Genomic DNA, 22,544 nt, shown 5'->3' with positions numbered 1-22,544 from the left:
GAGCCGCACACACGATCCCGGATCGGCATGCTCGCTGCTTTTTGCGCGCACGTCTAACACGGTTCAGATGTTCCCACGCTAGGCAAGCAGGTGTTGTGGCGAAACCGACGATTAATTATCCGCATCCCATTTAATAGTAGTACGGACGGGTCGATTAATCACGGCGACTGTTATAACCGATAAAAAGTTTCCGCGCACCCCCGGGGGAATGCGATCCAAAACCAAATTAAATTGATTTTTGATAGATTATTGCCGGACACGCTCGCCGATAATGCGTATTAAACGAGGAGAGAATATCCCAAATAAAATCAACGGCTCATAAAATGCTCAGCATCATATTTACTTTCGGCGTGCTCGATTCGCCGATGTATCCTCGGCTCGATCAAAAAAAAAAAAAGGGGTTCTCGCGTGAATAAAACAGGAAAGAACGAATCAACTTTTTAGTCAATCTGATATTCGCAACGGATATCGTTGATCGTACGCATCGTTTATACGCCCGTATTATCAATAATAATATCTTGCGCGAGCGATATCTCTCTACTCGCAACTCGAGCGTTGAAAAATTGAGCGCTGCATTATTTTATTATAAACAGTATTTTCGTAACATATGCGATATGGAATTTATGTGGCGCGGGATATTAAGCCCCCCGCGAACATTGCATAGATTTCTTGAGCGGGGATCACAAATCATGCGGCGGCGATACGCTTTTACGACCGCGACAAATCATCCGTTATGAAACTGGATAAGTTTTCACATACACAAAAGTTCCTTCGGGGGCATGCATTATTAAACATCGACATATTCCCGCCGAAGTGAAATGTCCGGGACGGGATATCCGGACGGATGGATCGCCCGGCTATTCTTTGCGTAGCTATGCGCGTACGTAATTACGGCGCGCATTAAGTAAGCGCCGTATAATTCTCCTTTGAAAACTCCGGATCATTAAAACGACCCTTCGGAATGGAAAAGTAACTTCCTCCCCTACGAAGGAACGTCGAAATTTAATACCGTCAGGAGATGTACGTGCTAACGCGTACTTAATACTTGTGCGCGCGCATATAAGCCGGCGTTATTAAACTTGGAGAATATTTCGGGCCACTTCCCAGCAGCCAGCGGAAAAACAACAACCGTCCGACGGAATGAGGGAGGGTGCATTTCATTACGATCTCGATTCGAGTTCGGCGGCTCGAACTCGTCGGGATTAGGGATATCCGCGGTATCAGGTAATTAATTATGAAGCCGAAGCGCCACGGAAGCAAGAAAGCGCCGTTATATATTTACCAGCGAAGACGTGGGAGATTTAATTTGTTTAACGAGTCCCGGAATCACGATTTCTCAATTACGTGCTTGTTATCGACTTTTACAGAGATGAGCCCTCGTTGTATCGCGCTCTGCGCGAAAGTTTTCCCCTTTCGCCGCATTTCTCTTTCGGTGAACCGAGATATTTTTGTAATAATCTCGCGTGCTTACATACGTAAAATGCAAAAGTTATTATTTTCACGTAATAAACTTATAAATATTAATAAGAACGTAGATGAATTCACATATTCTCTATATTATTAAATAGCAGAATGTATCAATCTTATTTAAACAAATAATGCAGTACAGATAATAATAATACAAACAATAATTATAGGTTTGTTCTTTATAGCTAAAACTTGTTTGAAAACTTTCTTGTTTATCTTCCTTCTTTTTTCTCCCACATGCGATTACATACTTATTATTTTAAGTAACAAGACTTAACGTAGCTATAAAAAATAAATCTTACAATAAAAAAAGAAAAGCAAAGTATATTAAAGTCGATATTAATAAAAATAGCGACTCGAAACTTTAATATTTTCAATTTGATTCCGTCGTATTAAATTCGAATTCGAGAAAGAATCGGAAAGAGAGAGAGAGAGAGAGAGAGAGAGAGAGAGAGTGTGTATGTGTGTGTGTGTGTGTGTGTGTGTGTGTGTGTGCGCAGAGTTAACAGAACAGCTTGCCTAAGAAAAAGTTAAATGGTTTTCGAGAATAAGAGCACATAAATGGTCCTGAACGTCACTCAGCTCCCACCGTGCGAAAAAACACCTTTAATGAAAGATTTATTTCATCGCGCGTTTCGCGTAAAAATTTGTAAGAGCGGCGGAGGTTCAACTCCGTAAATCAACCCGCAACGCGCGAGCTTATAAAAGAGCACCCCGGTGTATAAACACCGGGCGATTTAACGCGAGTCGATGAAGTCCTATTTTAAGGGCAACGCGCGCCAAAGAGAATGCATATTTAATCAGTCTACCGGACGCGATCCCGTGATACGGTGTGCCGGGGCACACAACCGGGATAAACAGCTGACCCGAGAAATCCCATGAACCAAGAGCCTCGCTTCGGCAAGCATCGCACTTCCAGCTGACTTATCGCACGGGGCACGCGTGGTGACTCACGGTCGGGCCGGCGTTCGTGTCGTGTTTTAGGGGTGGTTTCAAGGAAGGAGGGTGAGCGGGGGAGGGGGGGGGGAGGAGGGAAGGAGAGGGAAGGGGGAACGGGTGAGCGGCAGAGAGAGAGAGAGAGTGGGTGGTACTTACACCTCTGCAAGGCGAAGTGTCGGCGCGTCTCCTCGGACCTATGCACATCGACCCGATCAGCACTTCCGCGCGTACTTCTTCCACGTCGTGGTGCTCGGTCACTCGGCGATCCCCGCGATCCCCGAAATCTGATGGGTCTGTTCAGTGATAGACATCCGCCGATGAGGCGGCACACACGCGGCGCACCGCAGCGCGCCGTGCCCGAACCGGAACTAACGAGGCTCTCCCGAATCACCGGATCGCCGCTGATCCACGTGACTCTCCATGAAGAGGCCTGGGATCAGCGGGACGTGATCGCCAGCGCGTTTCGCCCGTATCCATCAATCGCGGACGGTCACCGTTTGCCGAATGATGATTTTCCCGTACGCGCGCCCGTCGCGCGTAACAACCGCGCGCGTGTTGCGTGCGACGGCGGCGGCCGTGACGGCGACGGCGACGGCGACGGAGGACAAACCGCGGAGGGAAAAAAAAAGTTAAGGAGGCGCCTTAGCGGGTTGAAGGGAACGCGCGAGAGTAGGGAGAAGAGAAGAGACGTGGCGACGGTAAGCGAGGAGGGGAGACGATAAATGAAGATGATGGAAAAACGAAGGGGTTGACGGAACCGGGGGGTTAGAGCTTAAAGAAAAGGGTGATAGGAAGAGAGGAAGAGAGAAAGAGAGAGGGGGAGAGAAAGAGAGAGAGAGAGAGAGAGAAAGAGAAAGACAGAAAGAGGAGAAGAAAGGAGAGAGAAAAACGAAAGAACGCGGTCGCTCCCGGAGATTTCGAACTGCACTGCGAACGGGAACCACAGTCCTTACTGAGCCGGAGTTTGACTACGTACTCGCGGCTATGAGACTTTGGGGTCTGCGCAGTCGGTCACTCACCACCACCATTGCCGCCGTTTCCACCACCATGTCACCGTCGCCGCCGCCGCCGTCGCCACCGCCACCGTCGCCACCGCCGCCGCCGTTGCCGCCGCTGCCACCAGCCACCACCGCTCTAACCCCAAATCTCCACCACGGCTCTTCCCGACGCCAACCCTAACCTGCCTGCCCTGCTCCACCCGGCAGCGCCCTAACTTCGCCACAACGGAGATAGCCCCCGAGTCACGCGTGAGTCGTGATTCTTATTCATATTCGCGCGAAATTGCGTCGGACCGGGCGGGGTCTCCGAGGATTATTTCGCGGGGATTACGCGGACGGCCGCGGGGGTGGAACCGGCGGCGGGAGTAGCGAGGGTTGAATAGGGTCGTGCGTTACCGGTATCGGCTTTAGCGTAATAGGAATTGTAATTACTTCTCTCTCTTTCTCTTTATCCCTGTCTTACGACGAGTATCCGGCCCGGAAATGTTCGCCGCTACCGGCGGTATAATATTCCGCGGGTAAATGCCAGTGGCAGCAGAACCACCATCGTTGTCGTCATCATCGTCATCGTCGTCATCGTCGTAAGGGGCGTTAGCGAGAAACTCGTAATCGTGCCTCAGCGTATATTAATTAAAAATGGTTGACTGTCCCGCCCGGCTCGCGCATCCCGTAATTACGTGTTTACATTTATTATGTTTAATTAATTAAGCGTAGCGAGCGCGAAGGTTTGCGCTGCGGTCGCGCGGTTTACGCGCGATCGTCGCGGAATAATAATTAAAAATTACGGCACGCATAGATTCGGTTTTGGGCATTCGTTTTGCTTTCTTTCTTTCTCCCCTTCATAGCCAAGCTGTAATTTTTAATCACCGCGCCCGACGCTAAGCTGTTTTCGCGGCGTCCGCGGCGTGCGCAGCTTTTAATCTAGCCAGCGCGATGCGATAATGATCGCATTAATTACGCTATGATAACACCGATAGCCATCATCTACGTCCATTTACGTTGCGCGCCACGTAAAAATATAATAAAGCAAACAATTAGGAGGAAAAAATCGAATTAAAATCGAATTGTAGCGTATCGCGTGATAATGTTGATGTATCCCAAATGCATGTTTCAAAGCTTTCGTTAAATGGTAATATTTTTCTCTCGTCTCTATCGTCCTCTCCGCTTCTATGTTTTCATTTCCGCGTCGCTTGTGACATAATATTATTACCACGATGATATTTTAATAACATTTTCCTCTTCACGTAATATACAAGATTGGATGTATTCTTTTACGACTGAGTAAACTTAAAACAAAGATTCCATTTATCGCGAGACTTAGATAAAGCATGGTGCCCGATACAGTGCGAATCCGATTTTTTTTTAATTTTTTTTTTTTCGAAAGCGTAACCATTCGATATATCCGTCTCTTCCTTTTGTGCGGACTCTGCAATTATTGCATCGCGGAATAAACGACGTGTACGAAACGAAACTTACTATTGCGGCTAAAGAAAACGTCTGCATCAGGTTTCCTACACTAAAAAGTTCTCGTCGAAACAAAAAGAATCTTTGCCCGAAGTCACGCTGACTAAAGTTCGTTGCTCCGTACATGTTGTCCCCGCACTTCTATGGCGCATTGGAGCTCTGCCAAAGTCATTCTCGCATAATTCCACGGGAATACAAGGCTCGAAAAATAGATGGGACATGTATAGACAATGTATCGAGAGAGAACGTAACGAGAGAAAAAGAAATATTTCGAAAATATTCACACGCCCCTTGAATGTCGCTGATATATATATATATTTTTTTTTTTTAATTTTATCGAAAAATATCAGAGAATGAATAAAAAAAGTAATTAGAGAAAACAAGTAGTAAACGGATAAGGATATTTATATATAATGTAGTAATTAATTATTATTGAGCATATATTTTCTTGCATATATTATAAATTATTTATTATTTATTACTTTTACTTAATGAGGAATTTATTTCCATACATTAATGCATATACGCTTTTTTTACGCAAAAATCCTCGATGAAATCCTCTTCAGGGCGTCCAATCCAAATGGCGTCTCATTCGCCATCTATTGTCTATTCTTGTAACTAACAATTCTAATATCGGTCGATGAAGCGAGTCGTATAAAGATCTCATGCAAAGCATTCGTTTACATTCTTGAACACGATGAAAAAATCTTTTAAACAAATATATTAAGATTGTAATAATTTTTACGAAATTTGGGACATTTGTTTTAAAATTATATACATTATCTTGATGCTCTTGATTGACCTTATTAACACGTTAAATGTATTCACGTATGTGCGGAGAATGTTACATGCTAAAAAGTAGCCCATACGTTATATTCCGAGCGCACGGCAGATATTTATTCCGAGCAAATATTCAGTAACGTAATAGAATGTAAATTGCATTTCTCCATTTATTGCACATGCAAATATTTGTTAAAAAAATCTGTGCACGAAACATTCGTTTGACGTACGAATAATTATCGAAGATAGCGGCGCATAAATTGATATTAAAGTGGATGCATAAATAAAAATCGGCTGCAAAACAATCCTAAGTCTTGACACGTATGGCGTATCGTGAGTAAACATGATGAAATGCGACCCGAAACGGCACGCGCGTGAAAAATACGTCTGTACGATATTGCCTTATAAAATAATATTTACAACGAGGGGCGTGCATCTTGTAATATTTGAACACTCTCTCGGAAGCATAAGATGAAGTCGAATCTTTCCCGTGTACACAGAAAAAAAACTAATCTTCTAAATCGAGACAAATATTTTTGTATATGTATGATAAGCAAAAATATTATAATCTTCTTAAAAATTTTAGTCTTGATTTGATTCAATTTGATGCAGGTATTACTTTTGCTTAATTCAAGACTAAAAATATATGAAGATTATAATATTCTTGTTTATATATGAAAATACATAGTCTTTATTTAAAATTTTTTTTCTGTGTAATTGTCGACTCTGAAAGAATGATTTAGTTAGAATAAAAATTTAATCAAATATATATATATATATATATATATATATATATATTTGATATTAAAATAATTATGTAAAACATTTAAATATGATAATACTACAAGTTTTTTTATATTCCAGCATCCACTTTGAACATTGCATATAATTATTTTAACAAAATTTGCAACAAAATTATTTTCAGAACTGTATTTGACCAAATTTTTAGATACTTCAGCAAAACTGTTATTTACACAAGCGCGCAATACATCAAATAATCCTTTATTTATGAATTATTCTCTCTATAAAGTATTTTAAATAATTATTACTGAATAAATAAATATTAATGCTTTAAGCTCGGCTGTGATTTTGTGACAATAATTTTAATAAGTTTTCACTTTTATGTTTTTAAATCACATGCTGTATTCGGTTATAAAATGCAATGCCTAAAGATTGTAATATCATATTATTAAATTATAAACATTTTATAAACCTACAAAGAATTTATTATCAATCTAATTGAAGATATTATTCGAACAATGATATCATATATGTATTATCATTAAAAATACATTTTGTTCTCTCTGCATAAATCTATGTTAAGTTGCATTAGTCAAAAATTTTGCAGACAACATTTTTAATCACAACATATAGCTTAGAGAAATTGTGAAAAAGATAGGTGAAAAAAATAGACCTTTTCTTTCATGTTCTGTTCGCGCGTATGATAGTTTTATTTACGTAGATAATTTCTGTTCCGGTGTATTTTTGCGCGATTTACCGATTTTCCGATGAAAAATTATGTCCCATTAATCAGCGAGAGGCATATATTTTCAACCGGTCCGCGTCGGAATGCTCGACGTTACGTCCCATTAAATTTGAACCCCGCCGCTCTGCTACCCTTGATTCCCTCGTTATACGGCGTTCGAAAAAAAAAAAAAAAAAAAAAAAGAGGAAAGAAAAAGAAGGATAAATCCGCGGCACGCTTCGCGGACGAGAGAGAGAGAGAAATGGAGGAGGGGAAAGAGGGAAATTAATCCCGAGACGATAATTCAGTGGCGTGCTATCGGGAGGAAGCTAACGTCAGTCGCAAAGTTAATCGATGCGCGGCCGATACGGGTTCGGGGGGTTGGCAGGTCGTCGGTTACCCTCTCTCAGTCAAGAGATCATGAGATCGCTATTTTCCGAGGGGGTTTCGCAATATATCCGCGCGCGCGCGCGCGAGCACGTGCGTTTGACCTCCGCCGATCGCCAAATGGCCGAGTGCGATCTCTTCTGAAAACCGAACGGAACGCGCGTCGCGCCTGCCTCGTTCAATCACGCACTGACTGCATGAACAAACAACAGAACGGGACACACCGTGTAGAGGAGAGACGTACCGTATATATCCGACCCGTATCGATTTCCCATTGTCCTCTCTTCAAATCTGGAATACATACGTAGCAACGCCGGCAACTACGACGACGACCCTACAGTGATGCAAATGCAAACGCGTTGCGAGAGCTCTCTCTCTCTCTCTCTCTCTCTCTCTCTCTCTCGCTGGCAGGAAGGAACAGCAATTGCAGCTTTAAAAAGCCGCCAGGATCGTTGCTTCGCGATCGTTGGAGTACGACGCGCCTATTAGCGATCACAAACGAGGCTATTGGAAAATACGAAATAATGCCCCAGACGCGTCGTCTCGTTCGCTTATTTATGTAATGATTTTACGTAACCAGCTAGAATGCACATTTTGTGTATTTTCCCTTATACGAAAAGAACGTTTTGCCGAAGTGTCTAAAAATTGAGAGCCAGCTACAGATTTAAAAACAACATTCTGTTGAAATATTAAAATAATTTTTGTAGGGCATTTAAATATAAGAAACTTTTCTGCGAAAACTTTTGATATTCCAGCAATTCGATCCCGACGTAATTAATGACTCAACAAAATTATCTTCAGATCTATAACGATCTGGTCAAATTTTTATGTCTTATCGCAAAATTATTTTATTTGCAAGATTTGAAAATCTTTCTCAACTTCCGTTCTTTTTCTTTTTTTAATGAAATCTGTAATGTGTGTAGATAAGATCGTCTAAAAAAGCTCTAATCAGACTTAATAGGATCTAATTTATCACGAATAAGTCAATAAGTCGATGAATCACGTAAATGGATATAGTGGAACAGAAATAACATTAATCAACATAAATAAGATGAAATCATCACGTGAATAGAGAAAATAAAAGTTTTTAATTTTTTTATTAATATTATGAGTTACATTGTATTAAATCCTATAAAATTTATGATTTTATTCAATTTTTTCCTGTATGCATTGATTTTCTTACTAACTATTCGAATTGTCATATCAAATGTATAAAAAAGTTCCTTAATCAAATTTTGATGTATGCATTTAGTGCCTTTTCCGTTTTTGTCAGCGTTTTGTCGTGACGACTAGCCGTCTGAAACGGTGACTTATTTGCCGATATAGCAGAATATACGACAGCTAAAAGCTTGACGTACGTTTAATATATCTCGATTAACACTCACGCGTCTCGTTCGTGTCTTTGCAACGCTCGGTCTATAATTTGACGAATGAATGGTAAACGTCACGTGTTGACACGAGAAGATTTGAAGTGATTAGCGGAGAGGTTGAGTTTAATGAGAATACAATTGCTACTTCATAACATGTATAGATACATATTTCCTCTTCCGAGAATCAGTTTCTAAAATATTCCGCCAGTTCATCATATTTTCATGTACGATCGAGCTTACTAATTAAAAATTATACATATTTTCTAGTTTCTATTTTACTACCTAAACTATGCATAGTCAGAACTCGTGGCACAAATTAACAGAACGAGGGAAAAAATAATCGATATTTTTTTTATAAGAGGAATAAATGCAAACGGAGAATAAATAATAAATCCAGAAAATTATAATATTTGAAAAAAGAACAATATAAAATAATGCCGTACAAGTTATTGTAAATTAAAAGATACGACTAGGTTATAGATTTACAAAATTAGTTAGACCACACATATATGAAAATAATAATAACAAATGCAGGTGCCCGCAAGTTTTACATAGTAATTGGGGAAAACCATTTATTTATTTCGTTGCGTAGAAACAACGATTCTGAAAATTGGAAGTTCGGACAATTTCATGTTGGATCATAATCGTAAGTAATTATTTGATAAATACACAGTTCATCTTTATTCTCTGAATTAATAGAAAAAATACTTCTCACGTACTAGCATACACAGAGTGCTAAACAGTCATTTTAAAACTTGTAAAACTTGTTAAACAATCAAATGAAATAAACGATAAGTGATTCATGCTTTATGCAATAAGAGATCTTCGATTCGACTGGATATAAAGCTGCAATTTTCCTGCGATTTTAAATTCAGGTATAATTTCGATAAATATGCAATATGACGATCTCTCCTCTGATCTAAATATAATTTTGTAAATTTGTATATTTTGTATATTTTCATGCACAGACTATATTCTATATATAAAATATATAGAAAGAAAATCATTATTCAAGTCTCGTTTTCTTTTTTTTTTTAATTTCACGATTTTTTGAATTCATATAAATCCATATGAAAGGAATGAAAAAGATATATTTAAGATATATTTAAGATAAATTTAAGATAAAAAGATATATTTAAGATAAATTTTGAATTACAAACTATTCTCTGCTATGACTTAAATTATACAAGAAAATAATTTGTATTTTTCATTAAAGCAGAGAATATGCAGTCATAAATTGTCATCAAATTATCATTTCTTTAATTCATTAACGTCAATTCTTTAATTCAGTCAACGTTCAATTCTTTAATTTATTAACGTCAAAAAACTTTGAAAATAAAAAAATCAGAAGCGACGATTTTCCTTCTCAGAATATTCTACGCATGAAAATATATAAATTTACAAAAATTACAAGAAAATCGTAGGAGAGAGCGTTATGCTGCATATTTACCACATTTTTTTTCCAATCTCTGATTCTAAGACGCTGGAAGCTGCAGTGATTTCTTGATACGATGGGATAAACTAAAGTATTTATAGTTCGTTACGTTCGTTATCGATTGTCATAAAATATATCGGGAATTAACCGCGACGATCGCGCGTGCGGCTTCTCGGAAAAATGCGGACGAAATAAAGTCATCGGCGATGCTCATTCATCAAGCGACTTCTAACCGCGGTCGGGCACGTTCCGCGATAAATATGCCATGTATATGTGCGACGGCACGTCAGTTTTTCCATCATTTATCTCTCGAGCGCTTAATTCTCTCTTATTGGGAGATCCGCTTCAGTTTTTGAATCTGGCCTTTACGGCGTCATCCGCGGTCAGCGTGCGCGTCATCCCGACGACGCATGCGCCCGTCCCCTCCCCCTCCCCGCCCTTGCATCCCGACTTGTGGATCTATTCATATGTGGCCAGTATTAATCAATCACCTGTTTCATCGTGAACGTGCTTCTTTCTTCTTACGAACTATCTGGTCGTCGACTGGTGCACGCGTCACCCGAACATTCTGGATTCGCTGCGAAAAAGCGAGAACGGAAGAAAACGTGAGTCGGAAGAAAAATGTATTTCGATATATATATATATTCGCCGCGAGTCACACACGATGCGTTATAATGAGTGGTTTGTAAAATTGGCGAGTAATCATTTTCGCCATAATTGTGTCGAGCCGAACCGAGAGCGACTTCCATCATCGTAATTAAAAATTAGAGTGGTGTTTGCGGATCAAAGGGAAAGGCTTTGCCAGGAAAATGATATTTAACAAGTTTAATTATATCTATAAAATATCTATAAAATGATATTTATAAAATGCAACAAAACACACGTTCAAATTGACTCGACGTAATGAAATGAATCGCGCGCGATAAGTCCCCGGAGTCGCGACACATAACCGCCGTGTTCCATTACCGCGCGGTGCGGTTAGCGTTAATTTCGCTTGCTTTTGCTAAACACACCGTTGTTGCCGGGGAAACGTAAACAAAGCGTATCTCTCGCGCGCGCGTTTAATACGCGGAAGTCGCGCATGTCGTTTGTAACGTCCGCGTCGCCGTGGTTCTCCTTCAGTCGCCGAATCGCGCGCATTGCGACGCAGTTCGATTCTACTGAGTTTTTTTTTCTCCTTTTTTTTTCTCTCGTTTCTCGCTCACGTTTCTCCTCTCTCTCTCCGAGCGCGAGACGCGTTTGAAAAAAGGGTTCGCCGCGCAAGCGCGTGTCCGAGCCGCGTCTCGCCGTGTCTCGCGCGCGAGCTTCCTTCAGCTTCCTCTATTCTGGCACCGAACTATCGTGCTCGTTACCGAGGGTGCGTTATCGGGTCTTCGCTAACATTCGGCGGAGTGTAAGAGACCCCCCCTCCCCTCCCCCGGAAACGTCGCATCCGCGTCCCCACGGTAAGACGGTAAGACCCTTCCCTCCGCCTGACGGGTACCGACCGTCCCAGTCAAGTAATTAGGAGGTTAGGATAAATGAGGTTGCGTTTTAAGGAATAAACCTGACGTAAGAAGTAAGAAGTAAGAAATGAAAATAATCTATTTCGCCTAAACTGTAGCTGTCTCATATACCGGAAATACTACGTTCTTATTCTTTACTTCCTACGCCGAGCTTATTCCGCTTATTGTAGATACTTAATCTAAAGGCCGGCTACGAGGTATTAATACATTAAATTTATACATAATGATACAGTTGGATTTTATCGGGCCTGGTTTTCCTCACGAGAATTTTTTTTTTTTTGTAAAATATTTTCTCTTTTGCAAAACGAGCGCCGTACAGCAGGGCTCGTTTCGATGTGAGATCTTGAAACCAATGTCTCCCCGCTCCTCGTCTCCTCTTAGATGAACCTTGCTCCGAGATGCTTCTCGAGACTTCTTTATAAATTGATGAAAATTGCGCGAGATCGACATGTATATGGCAGATGTACATATATGACACTGATATATGCACATAACGTGCGTCCAAAAATGTATGCAACCAATCTTTTACGTATCTAAAAATGTCACATACAGCAGGAAGACGAAAGTCAAATTATAATTTCAATATTTTTTTGGAATATTTCATTAATCAGACATAATTATGCAATATAAGATCAAATGACTTTTTTTAGAATGCAATGAAAAATGTATGTATGGAAATATATGCAAATATGAATATAAAATATGAATTAAGCTTGATGTTTAAAAGACAGATTTTTAACGATGATTAATTGTAATTAATATGCCGGATTAGAATTTAAAATAATTTTTTTGAACAGACTAATCTCATGTCTGTGTCTTGGAGTTGGTTGTACATAACAAGCCAATTGTCGTCTCACCATCATGAATCAGCATAAAGATTGCTGTCTACAATATTAATATATGAATTCGTCGAAACTAAATGAGTTGAGAAAGAAAATAAAATGCAGTCTGCAAATTAATTTAATTTTTACCATTTAATTAATTAATTTAATTTTTCCAGCTAGACTTTTGAGTTATAATAATTAAAATTTTATAATTAATTTTTCTTCAAAAAATTACATTACATATGTATACGTGTAAAATTATTCTACAAAAATATAATATCTGCCAAGAAATGTCTTTAAATATTAAAATTTCTCGGAAATTTCACAAAAATAATCTGGTAATGTTACTTCTTCGTGATAAAATGCCAGTTGGTATGAGTCAAAGCAAAATGGAATAATTTTAGATTTTTAGAGGAAAAGATGAAGAGATGAAGAGAAGAGAGAGGTGAAAAATGAGAAAAGCAGGTAAAAAAGAAAGTGGCGGATCACAAGAACGGGGCCCGAAAATTGAATGTGTCCCGCGCATAACACGCGTATGGAACGAGAGCGCGCCTCGGTAGGTTTTAACCCTGAGTTCACTCGGATATGATTTAATTTAACCGCGGCTCTCGGCAATCCGACCGCTCAATCTATCTCTGTCCACCGACGTGTGCGCGCGAGCCGTTGCGACGATCGTTTCCTTCTCGTCGATCTCCTTGGCCTTTTCCTCGGTATGTAAAAAAAAAAAATATACACACTTCTGAAAACATTTCGCTTCCACGTGCGATCGTACATCGCGACGGGAAAGTCAATCGGTTTGCGAGTTATTTATTTACGCGAAGAGTAACTTTTTAAAAAAGTAGTGAATGAAAGATAAGACGCGAAGAGCGATTTCATACATGTAACTCTTGTTTTCTTGTAATAGCACCACTATTCATAAGATACGTGGAGAAAGGTCACGTCGGAATAGTAATCGGTCAAGTTCGATCGCGAACAGTCACTTGGAAAGAGAGGGAGAAAGTGCGCCGAAGAATAAGAAAACTTTTGCAACAATGTACACGGTAGATAGAAAGTAATTCAGAAATAAAAAACTTTGTAAAACTTTTAGAAATATCGCCGTGCGAAATAGTTCACGGCTCGCCATGCAACGGTCTAACGGATGCATAAGAGGTGTCGTGATTTTTTTTTTAAGTCGCTCCTGAATTCTTTTGAGATTTTCCCCTTTGGTCCTTTGGATTTTTTATATGATCCAAGGTCTTTTTCGCAGATACTTGCCACTCGGTGCACTTACGTATATATTGGCTCGGTATATATTCGCGCGGGACAGATTTACAGATTACCCACTATTTGCCGCGGGAGCGACGAAGACCTCCGGAGAGACCTCGGTGCTCTTTAATGAAATAGCCATCCTGTGGAGTGTGTGCAATGAAGTACAATGAATGAAAGAGCTTTGCGTTACGAGCGCGTTATCGTCGGGATGTTAAATATTTCGAAACGCAGCTTTTTATATCGCAGTTTAATTTTCATAAATTTGATCTCGTTAATCGAAAATCCGACGATAACTTAGCCGTCATTATGGTCCGCGTTTATCATTTAACATAAAATACATTCTTGCATAAGTTGAAGTACCTATATGTCAACTTATATAACGATATGGTTATCAAAATATTAACTATGTATATGCCAAATATGTATGTCATATATTTGACACAAATATATTTAACACTTCGCGATAAATATTATTATGTCGCTATACTCCTGTGCTATGTGATTATTATTATGACTTGCCAGTCCTTTTGCCCTTTATTTTTGTCTGAAAATAAAAATGTAATATGATACCAAGCATACATTCACATATATTTTAAGTAAATTTCATCGCTTACTTATTCTTGCTTTAACTTATGCAAGAATAAATCCAGAGGGAATTGCCTACGAAAACAAAAAGTATCTCAGCAGCCATTTCTGGACGCAGATATACGTGAGACGTCACGTTTGATGCACGGAGAATGAGATATGCGCTGGAAATGCTTCGTGCAATCTTACGGGTAACCCATGTAGCGGAGTCATTTTTCATGGCCGTTACAGGTTAGGAAAAATATAGGCGAAGTGTCGGTCTCCCGTGGTGAAACGCGCCTTGATCCATATCACGTCGATATCACGAAAACTACTTGGAGACTCCCATATGCGCGGAAAACAGATGTTCCGTTCACTATGTTAATGTAATTGCACAATGACACGATAAAAAAGTAGCGTAGCTACTTTTATCGCGCATTCATTTTCTTCCATAGTGCATAATAAGGATCTTTCTTCGGAAGGATGCACGCTATTTCTCGCAGGATATAATTTTCTTCCTCGACATTCAATCGTCCAACGAGAGTTTTATGATAATAGAAATTCTCGGATTCGGCAATTAATCTTTCCAATCTCCTCGATTGCACAGTTTGGACGTGCTTGTGTCGTCCTAAACGAATATTTCATATATTCTATATTAGCAAGAATTGTAAAATAGTCTGTTAAGCTATTTCTTATGAATTTCACACCTTTTGAAATTTTTGAATACAAAAATACTATGGTGTACGCATGATACGTATCAATATTCTGCGGTATACAATAAAAAAAAAACAATGTATTCAATTAATTTTAAATTTTCCAGTGAAGTTGAGAAAGTAAATACTGTAATACTGTAAATTCAACACAGTTCCAATTACAAAATTCACTAAACTTTTGTAATAGAATCAATATCAGTCAATAATTGGACAACAGTCCAATGCTTTTAAACACTTTTAATCAGAGCTACTTTTCTAGATTTACGATATTTGCAATATACAGAAGTGAAAATTAGTAACAATGTTTCATGTTTTAATTATTTACATATTTTTTTAATTATACAGTAATAAAATTAGTTCAATTTTAATACATGAAAAGTAAAGAATAGTAAGAAATGTGTTTTAATACATGAATAGTAAGAAAATAAGTATATTTGCGTCATAGTCACGTTGCGCCTCGCAATTTTGCTGTTAACGTTCAGTCTCAAAGTCAAACAGCCTTGCACTATTTATAATAAATGCAAATGCTTCTAGAAACGGTAAATGTTGCAATTAGCACTTTTCCATTTTTGCCGAAGAATATATATATTATATATGCGCAACGAAGTTCAACGTAATTCGACATTGGCGCAAAGTGCACGAATTACATATTTGCACAAGTATCGCCTTTAGAGAATATCCGCCAATTCGTATAATGATATTACGTAGCGTTCCTATGCAATGGTTAGTGCAACTCGCAGAATGGAGAGACTTTGGCGCGCGAAATTTAATAAACTCGGGTCTCTCGAAACAGCGATAAGGCGACGGAAGGCCGTTTCACTTCTCTTGGGTCAGTAAAAACAAAATTACATAAAATTTTCTTCCTAAAAGGAATCCGTATTTTTCACAAAATAACACTTCAATATAAAAATTACATATATTAGTGATATGTATTGAAATAAATATACATATCGCTAATATATGTAAACATATATTAGTGACGTGCATATTTAATTACTTCTGTTTTTTGATCAACTTTATCTGATTTCTTTCCATCTGATTAAAGTTTAAATCATTCAAAAACTCTTAATTGCTTATGAAAGATTTATTAACGCTTCGACGATTTTATTACAAAAAGTCGTCTTTTCTAAGTTAGAAATTCAGACAAACTTAGAAACTTAGATGAAAGTAATATCTTTTTTAAAAGTACAATTCAATAAGTAATGACTTTTCTAAATTATGTCCTATAATATTCTCTCATTAAATGCATCATTGTTCCCCCAGAGACACATTTCACGTTCAAGACAGTGTCTGTAGACAGTGATATTGATTTGGCAAGTACATGTAAGGGGGGAACAATGGCACTCCATGCATTAAACGTAATTACTCAACGGTGCATCGATGACTCGAGTAACTTTAGCGGAAAAGGCCAATGCGGAATCATTAAATACATACGGCAATACGGAGAGAAGAAAGGGAGAAAGTCGTTGACACGAGAACGGAAAGAACTATCGATTCGGCAAACGCCTCTGTCATCGCGTAAATTCCGCTTGGGGGGATCCCGGAGGATCCATCGTCCCGAAGAGCCTCGGGTCAGGATGCTGCCGCATAAAGAAAGGCGACGCTCGATTCGGCAAAAAGGCACCCAGTGTCTCGCCCGGAGTCTGAATGCAAATGAATTTCATTCCCCGACACTCGGCGTTTTCCCGCGCGAGGGGAGGATCCACGGGTGAGACGGTGTCCGAAAACTAAAGAATCGTGGCGCCAAAGGCGAGGGTGATATCTCGAGAAATATTGCGGTGGCCGATGAGGGAGCGAGGAGCCCGGGGTTGGTCTAGCAGTCTCGAGGAGGCAAATGTACGTCGACGGTAATGGTGATGGTGCTCGCTTGGGGCGGCCGAGGGCGAAAGAACGTAGCGAGGGGGTGGCTCTCTTCGCCCCGGTGCGCAACCGGGCGTGCAACGCGTACCGTTCTGGCGGAAAGCCCCGTGCCGACTTCGACCGCGCCAGTTGTCTCTAGCGGCCAAAGCCGTCGACGTTCCTTTGTAATGCACCCTGGCAGAGGAAAGAGTTGGCCGAACGTGATTCGTCATCGCGATGAATAGGATCGTACTTGCAATTTGCGAGCGGCTCTCGCGGCTGACTCATTTGCACTAATTTGCACTGAGACGTTAATGATCGTGGAATTAAGAAATGTTTCCGAAGTTTGGATCGATAGAATTAATAGAGTTTCGTGAAAAGTACAAAGTTCTCCAAATTGACATATATATAACTGATTTTATTTTATTATAATTAATAGTAGTAATTAATATTAATAATAGTAGCAATTGTAATTATAGCATACAAATTGTAATATATATCGTTATCCGTCGTATTTCTTTAATTCCTTGACGTTCAAGAAATTAGCTATGTCCCTCTTCTTGTGTATAGCTCCTAATATTTTAAACAATATGCAGTAATAAAGATTTATTGTGAAATACGAAATTACCTTAATATTTACAAGATGCCAAGTGCAGGTTGAAATCCGATTATGAATATTGATTGTTTTGTTTTAGATTGTTGATGCAGATTGTAATGGCAAAGATAACAACGACGTTGTCTCTTCTTGCGGTGTGCCTTGTTACATCTGCTCTGAATAATGAGGAGCTGTTGGAGCTGGAATGTCCCGTGGATTGCCACTGTCACTACTTTCGCATCAACTGGGTGACGGACTGTTCGGATAGCAATCTAACAGCCATCCCGTACAACGAGCTCAGCCACGATGTCTATATTTTAGACATTAATGATAACAATATCGCAAGCATCAGTCCGTTTCCAAGCTCGATCAAATTGAGGCGTCTTCAGATGGCACACAACCAATTAACCGAGCTGACGTACGAATCATTTGCCGGGTTATCATATCTCGTGGACGCAGATTTCTCATACAACGCCATTACACGGGTAGATCCCGAGGCATTTCGGTAAGATGATTCGATATCAATTGTATTGCCGATAATTATTCTAATCTCAGGCGGATGATATAGGTTTTGCTAATCTTACGATTAATTCAATAGGGGCAACGAGGGCCTAATTACATTGGAGCTCCAACACAATCCCTTGGACGAGGTCGAGGGACCCTTCCTAAATTGCCGCACGCTATTGTACCTCGATCTGAATTCATGCGGTATTCGCCATCTCAACACGCGCTTCTTCCACAACACGACAAATTTGAATAAGCTCGACCTATCGCACAATCCTCTGCAGAGGATAGAGCCGGGTCCTTTCGATCATCTGACGAACTTGGAATATCTCAAACTGAACGGATGCAATTTAACATATGTATCACCCGAAGCGTTTTCCCACTTGGAAAATTTGCGAGAATTAGAGATAGGAGATAATGAATTGAAAACGCTGGATTGGAGAAACATTCTCGCGCCGTTAGTGCGTTTGGAACATCTAGATATCCGTAACACCGGTATTACAAATCTACCTGGCGATGCCTTCGCCAAAAACTTGTATCTCCGACAATTGGTCCTTGCAAACAACGAATTGTGGCATCTTGATGTCGAAGATACGCTCGGCCACAATTTGCACAGCCTGCAATCTCTGGACTTGTCAAATTGCAATTTGCAGGATCGTCTATCCGAGGAAGCTTTCAGAAATGCGAGCAAACTACGCGTACTCAATCTGAGCGGTAATCCGATGTTCGCCAGTGATTTAACTGTCGTTCTGCGTCATCTGCCAAAACTTCATAAGCTCTCCCTCAGTAATTGTAGCCTTCGAAGGTTACCAAATACCTTCGACGTGTTTGAACATCTTGAGGAACTCGATATCTCTCATAATCCACTATCCGACGCATTCGTCGGTCTTCTCAACCCATTAAGCGCTTTGGAATATTTAGATATGTCTTACTGTGACCTCGGTTATGTCGGAAATAATACTTTCGCACAAATGACCTTCCTGAAACAATTGATTCTTTCGGGGAATGAACTTCATACTCTGGAGGAAGGATTGTTCGCAAATCTGACACGTTTGGAAAGCTTAGAACTCAACAATTGTGACCTCAAGATACCCGTTGATCCAAAGGTCTTTGGTGACCGCCAAACGACGAATATAATAGAACTCAAGCTCAGTGGCAATCCGTTGATCGTACCCGATGAAGGTTCGCTGTTACCCACGCAGCTATCGAATTTGGAGATGCTGGACCTCAGCAACTGTGGTATCTCGCATTTAAACGAAAACATATTCGCTACGACAAATAATCTTACTCAATTAAATCTTTCGGGCAACACGATTTCTGGCGTAGAAAATCTGAGCTCTTTAAAGAAATTGCGCGCATTGGAACATATAGACCTCAGTAATAATAAACTGCGCACAATCAATCCAAAAGTATTCGAATCAAATCCACGCTTACTATCGATCAATCTTATGGGGAACCCATTTATCTGCAATTGTTCTATCACGGAGACGTGGGATTGGGCTGTACAGGAAAAGGGTGATCTTCATGTGCTCGTTGGCAGTCAGCCGGCCAATTTTGAAACCGGATCCGTAAAACGAAGGAAAACTCTCTCCTGTGTCTATGACGAAGAAACATATCGAAGCATAATAGACGGCAATCAGGTAACCATGACTCGGAAACATTATCCTAGCCAGTTTACACCTTCTCGTACCTGGGCTAAATACGTTCGCGAGTCCAATTGTAATCGACGTTTATGATATATGGCAAGCAAGTATCAACATCCGATGTTGAAAGTTTATTATCATAAGGTACGTAAACACACATATAGGCAGGAACTTTAAATAAGTTCTATACCATAAAATACTATTGTATTGTCATATCATACAAGCCATAAACTAATGTAACGATATTGTGAAATTTATATTTCCGTGGCATTATTTTTGTAGTCATAGGATTAAGGAAGATTTGTAATAGTTTATGTATTAGAAAGTATCGTATGTCCGAATGGAAACATTACTAAGTCAAAAAAATACTCGATTTTGTGTGTGTGTGTGTGTGTGTGTATATATATATATATATATATGTATATGTATATATACACATTATTCTCTTTTGTACATAGTATTATAACAGTTCTTATTTTCTTTCACTCTCGTCGATCTACGTCTTCATAATTCAAGTCAAACAATATGTTTAACCAAATGTTAAATGGATTAGCTGCCAATGATCGACATTAAATATAAAAAATTAAAAAATGAATTAGAAATCAGATCAATAAGAATTAAATATAATTTACTAATAATTAAAATTTTATTGTATCTATATTAAACTTCGTTTTTGTCATTAAATCAGACTCGTATTATTAAAATAAATTAAATTAAATATTCCATATTTAATTACACACAATTTGAAAACGTTTTATATTTCTATGAATTAGACATAGAAAATCAATTTTTTTATAAGAACTAGAAATATAAATAAATATATTTTTTGTGCATTTAGTAACTGATTATATCGTAATTGTAAACTTAGAAATTATCTACCAGATAATAAGTCAAGATTAAAACAAAACAATAGAGATTTAATTCATTATTATTCAACAGATAAAACTTACGAAGCACGCTTGTACTGATAGTCATGCAAGCGTTTTGCAATTACATGATTCATTTCTTTCAAACACAATTATATTGTGTATTATTTAATATTTTAACTTTGTTTAATTATTTCAGTTATTTAAATCTTTTGATCTGTCTTTTAATCAGATATATAAAAAAATATAATTATTAATTTAATTTCACATTCGTTATCAATGATAAATTTTATCAGAAACATTATATTTGTATTTATAACATTATAATACAATAATATATTGACATAAAAAAATTTCGAGTGAAAGGATGTTGTAGAAACTTTCATTCGCAGTAAGAAACGTTAATGAAATGCAATATTACTTTAGATTTGTTACGAAAAATTCTCTTTGCAATTATGTTTAAAAAGGAACAATTTCACTATACATCAAAGACATTAGAAAGATCGATTCTAGAAGGTACATGGTTTAACTTTATGATTAACAATCACGCGCAGTTACACGCAGTTCACACATGCACACATACATATGAACACAATTGCGCCATCGCATCCGATAGCGTGTGAGTACATGGCCATGAAGACCAAATGATTTCCCCCTATTTGAACTTCACAATAGCTACGGAAAATGCCTGATTATCGTTAAAAGCTGGTATACAACGGTACCTATTTATGACACGACAAATACGATAGCTCTTCGTCTTTAATTCACTCCGTTCGAATTACTCCATTATATCTTGTGACTCTATTTTTAAGTTAATTAAGTTAGCTTATCACATTATATAACTGTCATATGATAAATTCATGATAAAGTGTGAAATATACTATCTAAATATACTACTAGCGAGCTTCTAAGTTCTATAAAAATGATACAGTTGAGTTTATTATAGAATTATTTAATACATTTATCAAGCTCGCTATATAGATAGATTTATATTTTGTACTAGACATATCTGTGGCACAATTTCTATGGCAAAAGAGAGAAATATGAAGTTGTTAAAAAAAACTTGTTGAGTTTTCTTATTAATATTTTGATAAAATTTAACGTAATGTTTTCTCAAAAATGCTAAATTAAGTGCTACTTTAATATGTCGGTTTTATTATCTGTATTTCCTTTGACAAGATTTAATGTGTGCTGTGTATTGAATTTTACAGAAAGGATTTTAGTATTATTGTATTTCTCAATGCTTTATTTGCAATTTTAATGTTTCTTATCAGACGGTGTTCAAGATAATTTGCTGTTTACCTTATTGCTGTTACATGTATCTGATTTAAGCTATTTTGAATATGCTGAATTTTTTCTTGTTCTGTAGAGTTTGCCGAATTTCTTTTACTAAAATTATACTTTATATTACTATTTTAGTTTCTTTCAATCACGTGTATTATAATACATTTACATATATTATAATACACATTTCAGTGATACGCAAATGACTATATTTTTCAGCAGAAAAATTCTATATTCAAAAAAAAAACTCTAAAGAAAATTATATCTCTTTTTTTTACCGTGCCATAATATTGATATAATTGATATAATAACGGCGAATGAATGTAACAAGTTGAAACTTTATTTTTCGTGGTATCCTTCGCGCATCACTTTTCATCTCCGTCGATATTTTCGTTAATGAATATTTAACGATTACAGACGATAAACCGAATTCTACTTTAGATATCTAAACAACCGAAGTGAGGAGGGGAGAATAAAGTAGAAAATAAAGCGATAAAAGAAAAAAAAAAGACACATTCCTTGCTTTCGCATTCGATCGCGTAGAGGGAGTCTTTCCCACGTTTGTACAAAAACGTGATCGCATGCTGGGCTTTATTTATAACCATGAAATGTAAAAGACTGTTGTTTAATAAAGCTGTCATTCTCTTCTTGGTA

General features: G+C 38.3%; 2 protein-coding genes across 7 annotated transcripts in view; one reads left to right on the top strand and one right to left on the bottom strand.

Moving 5' to 3' along the window:
- The window catches only part of LOC105430584 (uncharacterized), a 26,349-nt gene extending 22,792 nt beyond the window's left edge, over positions 1 to 3,557 (bottom strand). The window contains exon 1 of one of the 3 annotated variants that reach the window (XM_089084274.1): positions 3,426 to 3,557. Coding sequence is in view for 1 of the 3 variants with exons in the window: in XM_089084273.1 (XP_088940399.1) it covers positions 2,563 to 2,610 (48 nt within the window). In the remaining 2 variants the exon portion in view is untranslated. Of the gene's footprint in view, positions 1 to 2,562; positions 3,401 to 3,425 lie in introns of those variants that run through there. The other 2 variants (XM_089084273.1, XM_089084275.1) reach the window with 2 other exon arrangements.
- On the top strand, positions 3,513 to 22,544 carry LOC105430586 (uncharacterized). 4 transcript variants are annotated; one of them, XM_011644209.2, is made up of 3 exons: positions 3,513 to 3,653; positions 17,694 to 18,098; positions 18,192 to 22,544. In XM_011644209.2, exons 2-3 carry the CDS (start codon positions 17,701 to 17,703, stop codon positions 19,831 to 19,833), a joined length of 2,040 nt encoding a protein of 679 aa, XP_011642511.2. In that variant the 5' UTR covers positions 3,513 to 3,653; positions 17,694 to 17,700; the 3' UTR covers positions 19,834 to 22,544. The 4 variants fall into 4 exon arrangements, with proteins under 4 accessions (XP_011642511.2, XP_011642513.2, XP_011642512.2 ...); XM_011644211.3 differs by lacking the exon at positions 3,513 to 3,653 and adding an exon at positions 10,583 to 10,910; XM_011644210.3 differs by lacking the exon at positions 3,513 to 3,653 and adding an exon at positions 11,544 to 11,750.

Source organism: Pogonomyrmex barbatus, unplaced genomic scaffold, assembly GCF_055798465.1.
Source record: "Pogonomyrmex barbatus isolate J1 unplaced genomic scaffold, ASM5579846v1 scaffold8, whole genome shotgun sequence".
Lineage (NCBI taxonomy): Eukaryota > Metazoa > Arthropoda > Insecta > Hymenoptera > Formicidae > Pogonomyrmex > Pogonomyrmex barbatus.
The sequence above is the reverse complement of the archived record's forward strand: the minus strand, read 5'-3'. Positions and strand labels throughout refer to the sequence as shown.

Excerpts from the sequence above, each read along its gene's own strand:
- LOC105430586 (XM_011644209.2), top strand. The coding sequence starts at position 17,701 with ATGCAGATTGTAATGGCAAAGATAACAACGACGTTGTCTCTTCTTGCG. Across the intron at positions 18,099-18,191 it reads GTAGATCCCGAGGCATTTCG|GGGCAACGAGGGCCTAATTA; the intron begins GTAAGATGATTC and ends TTAATTCAATAG.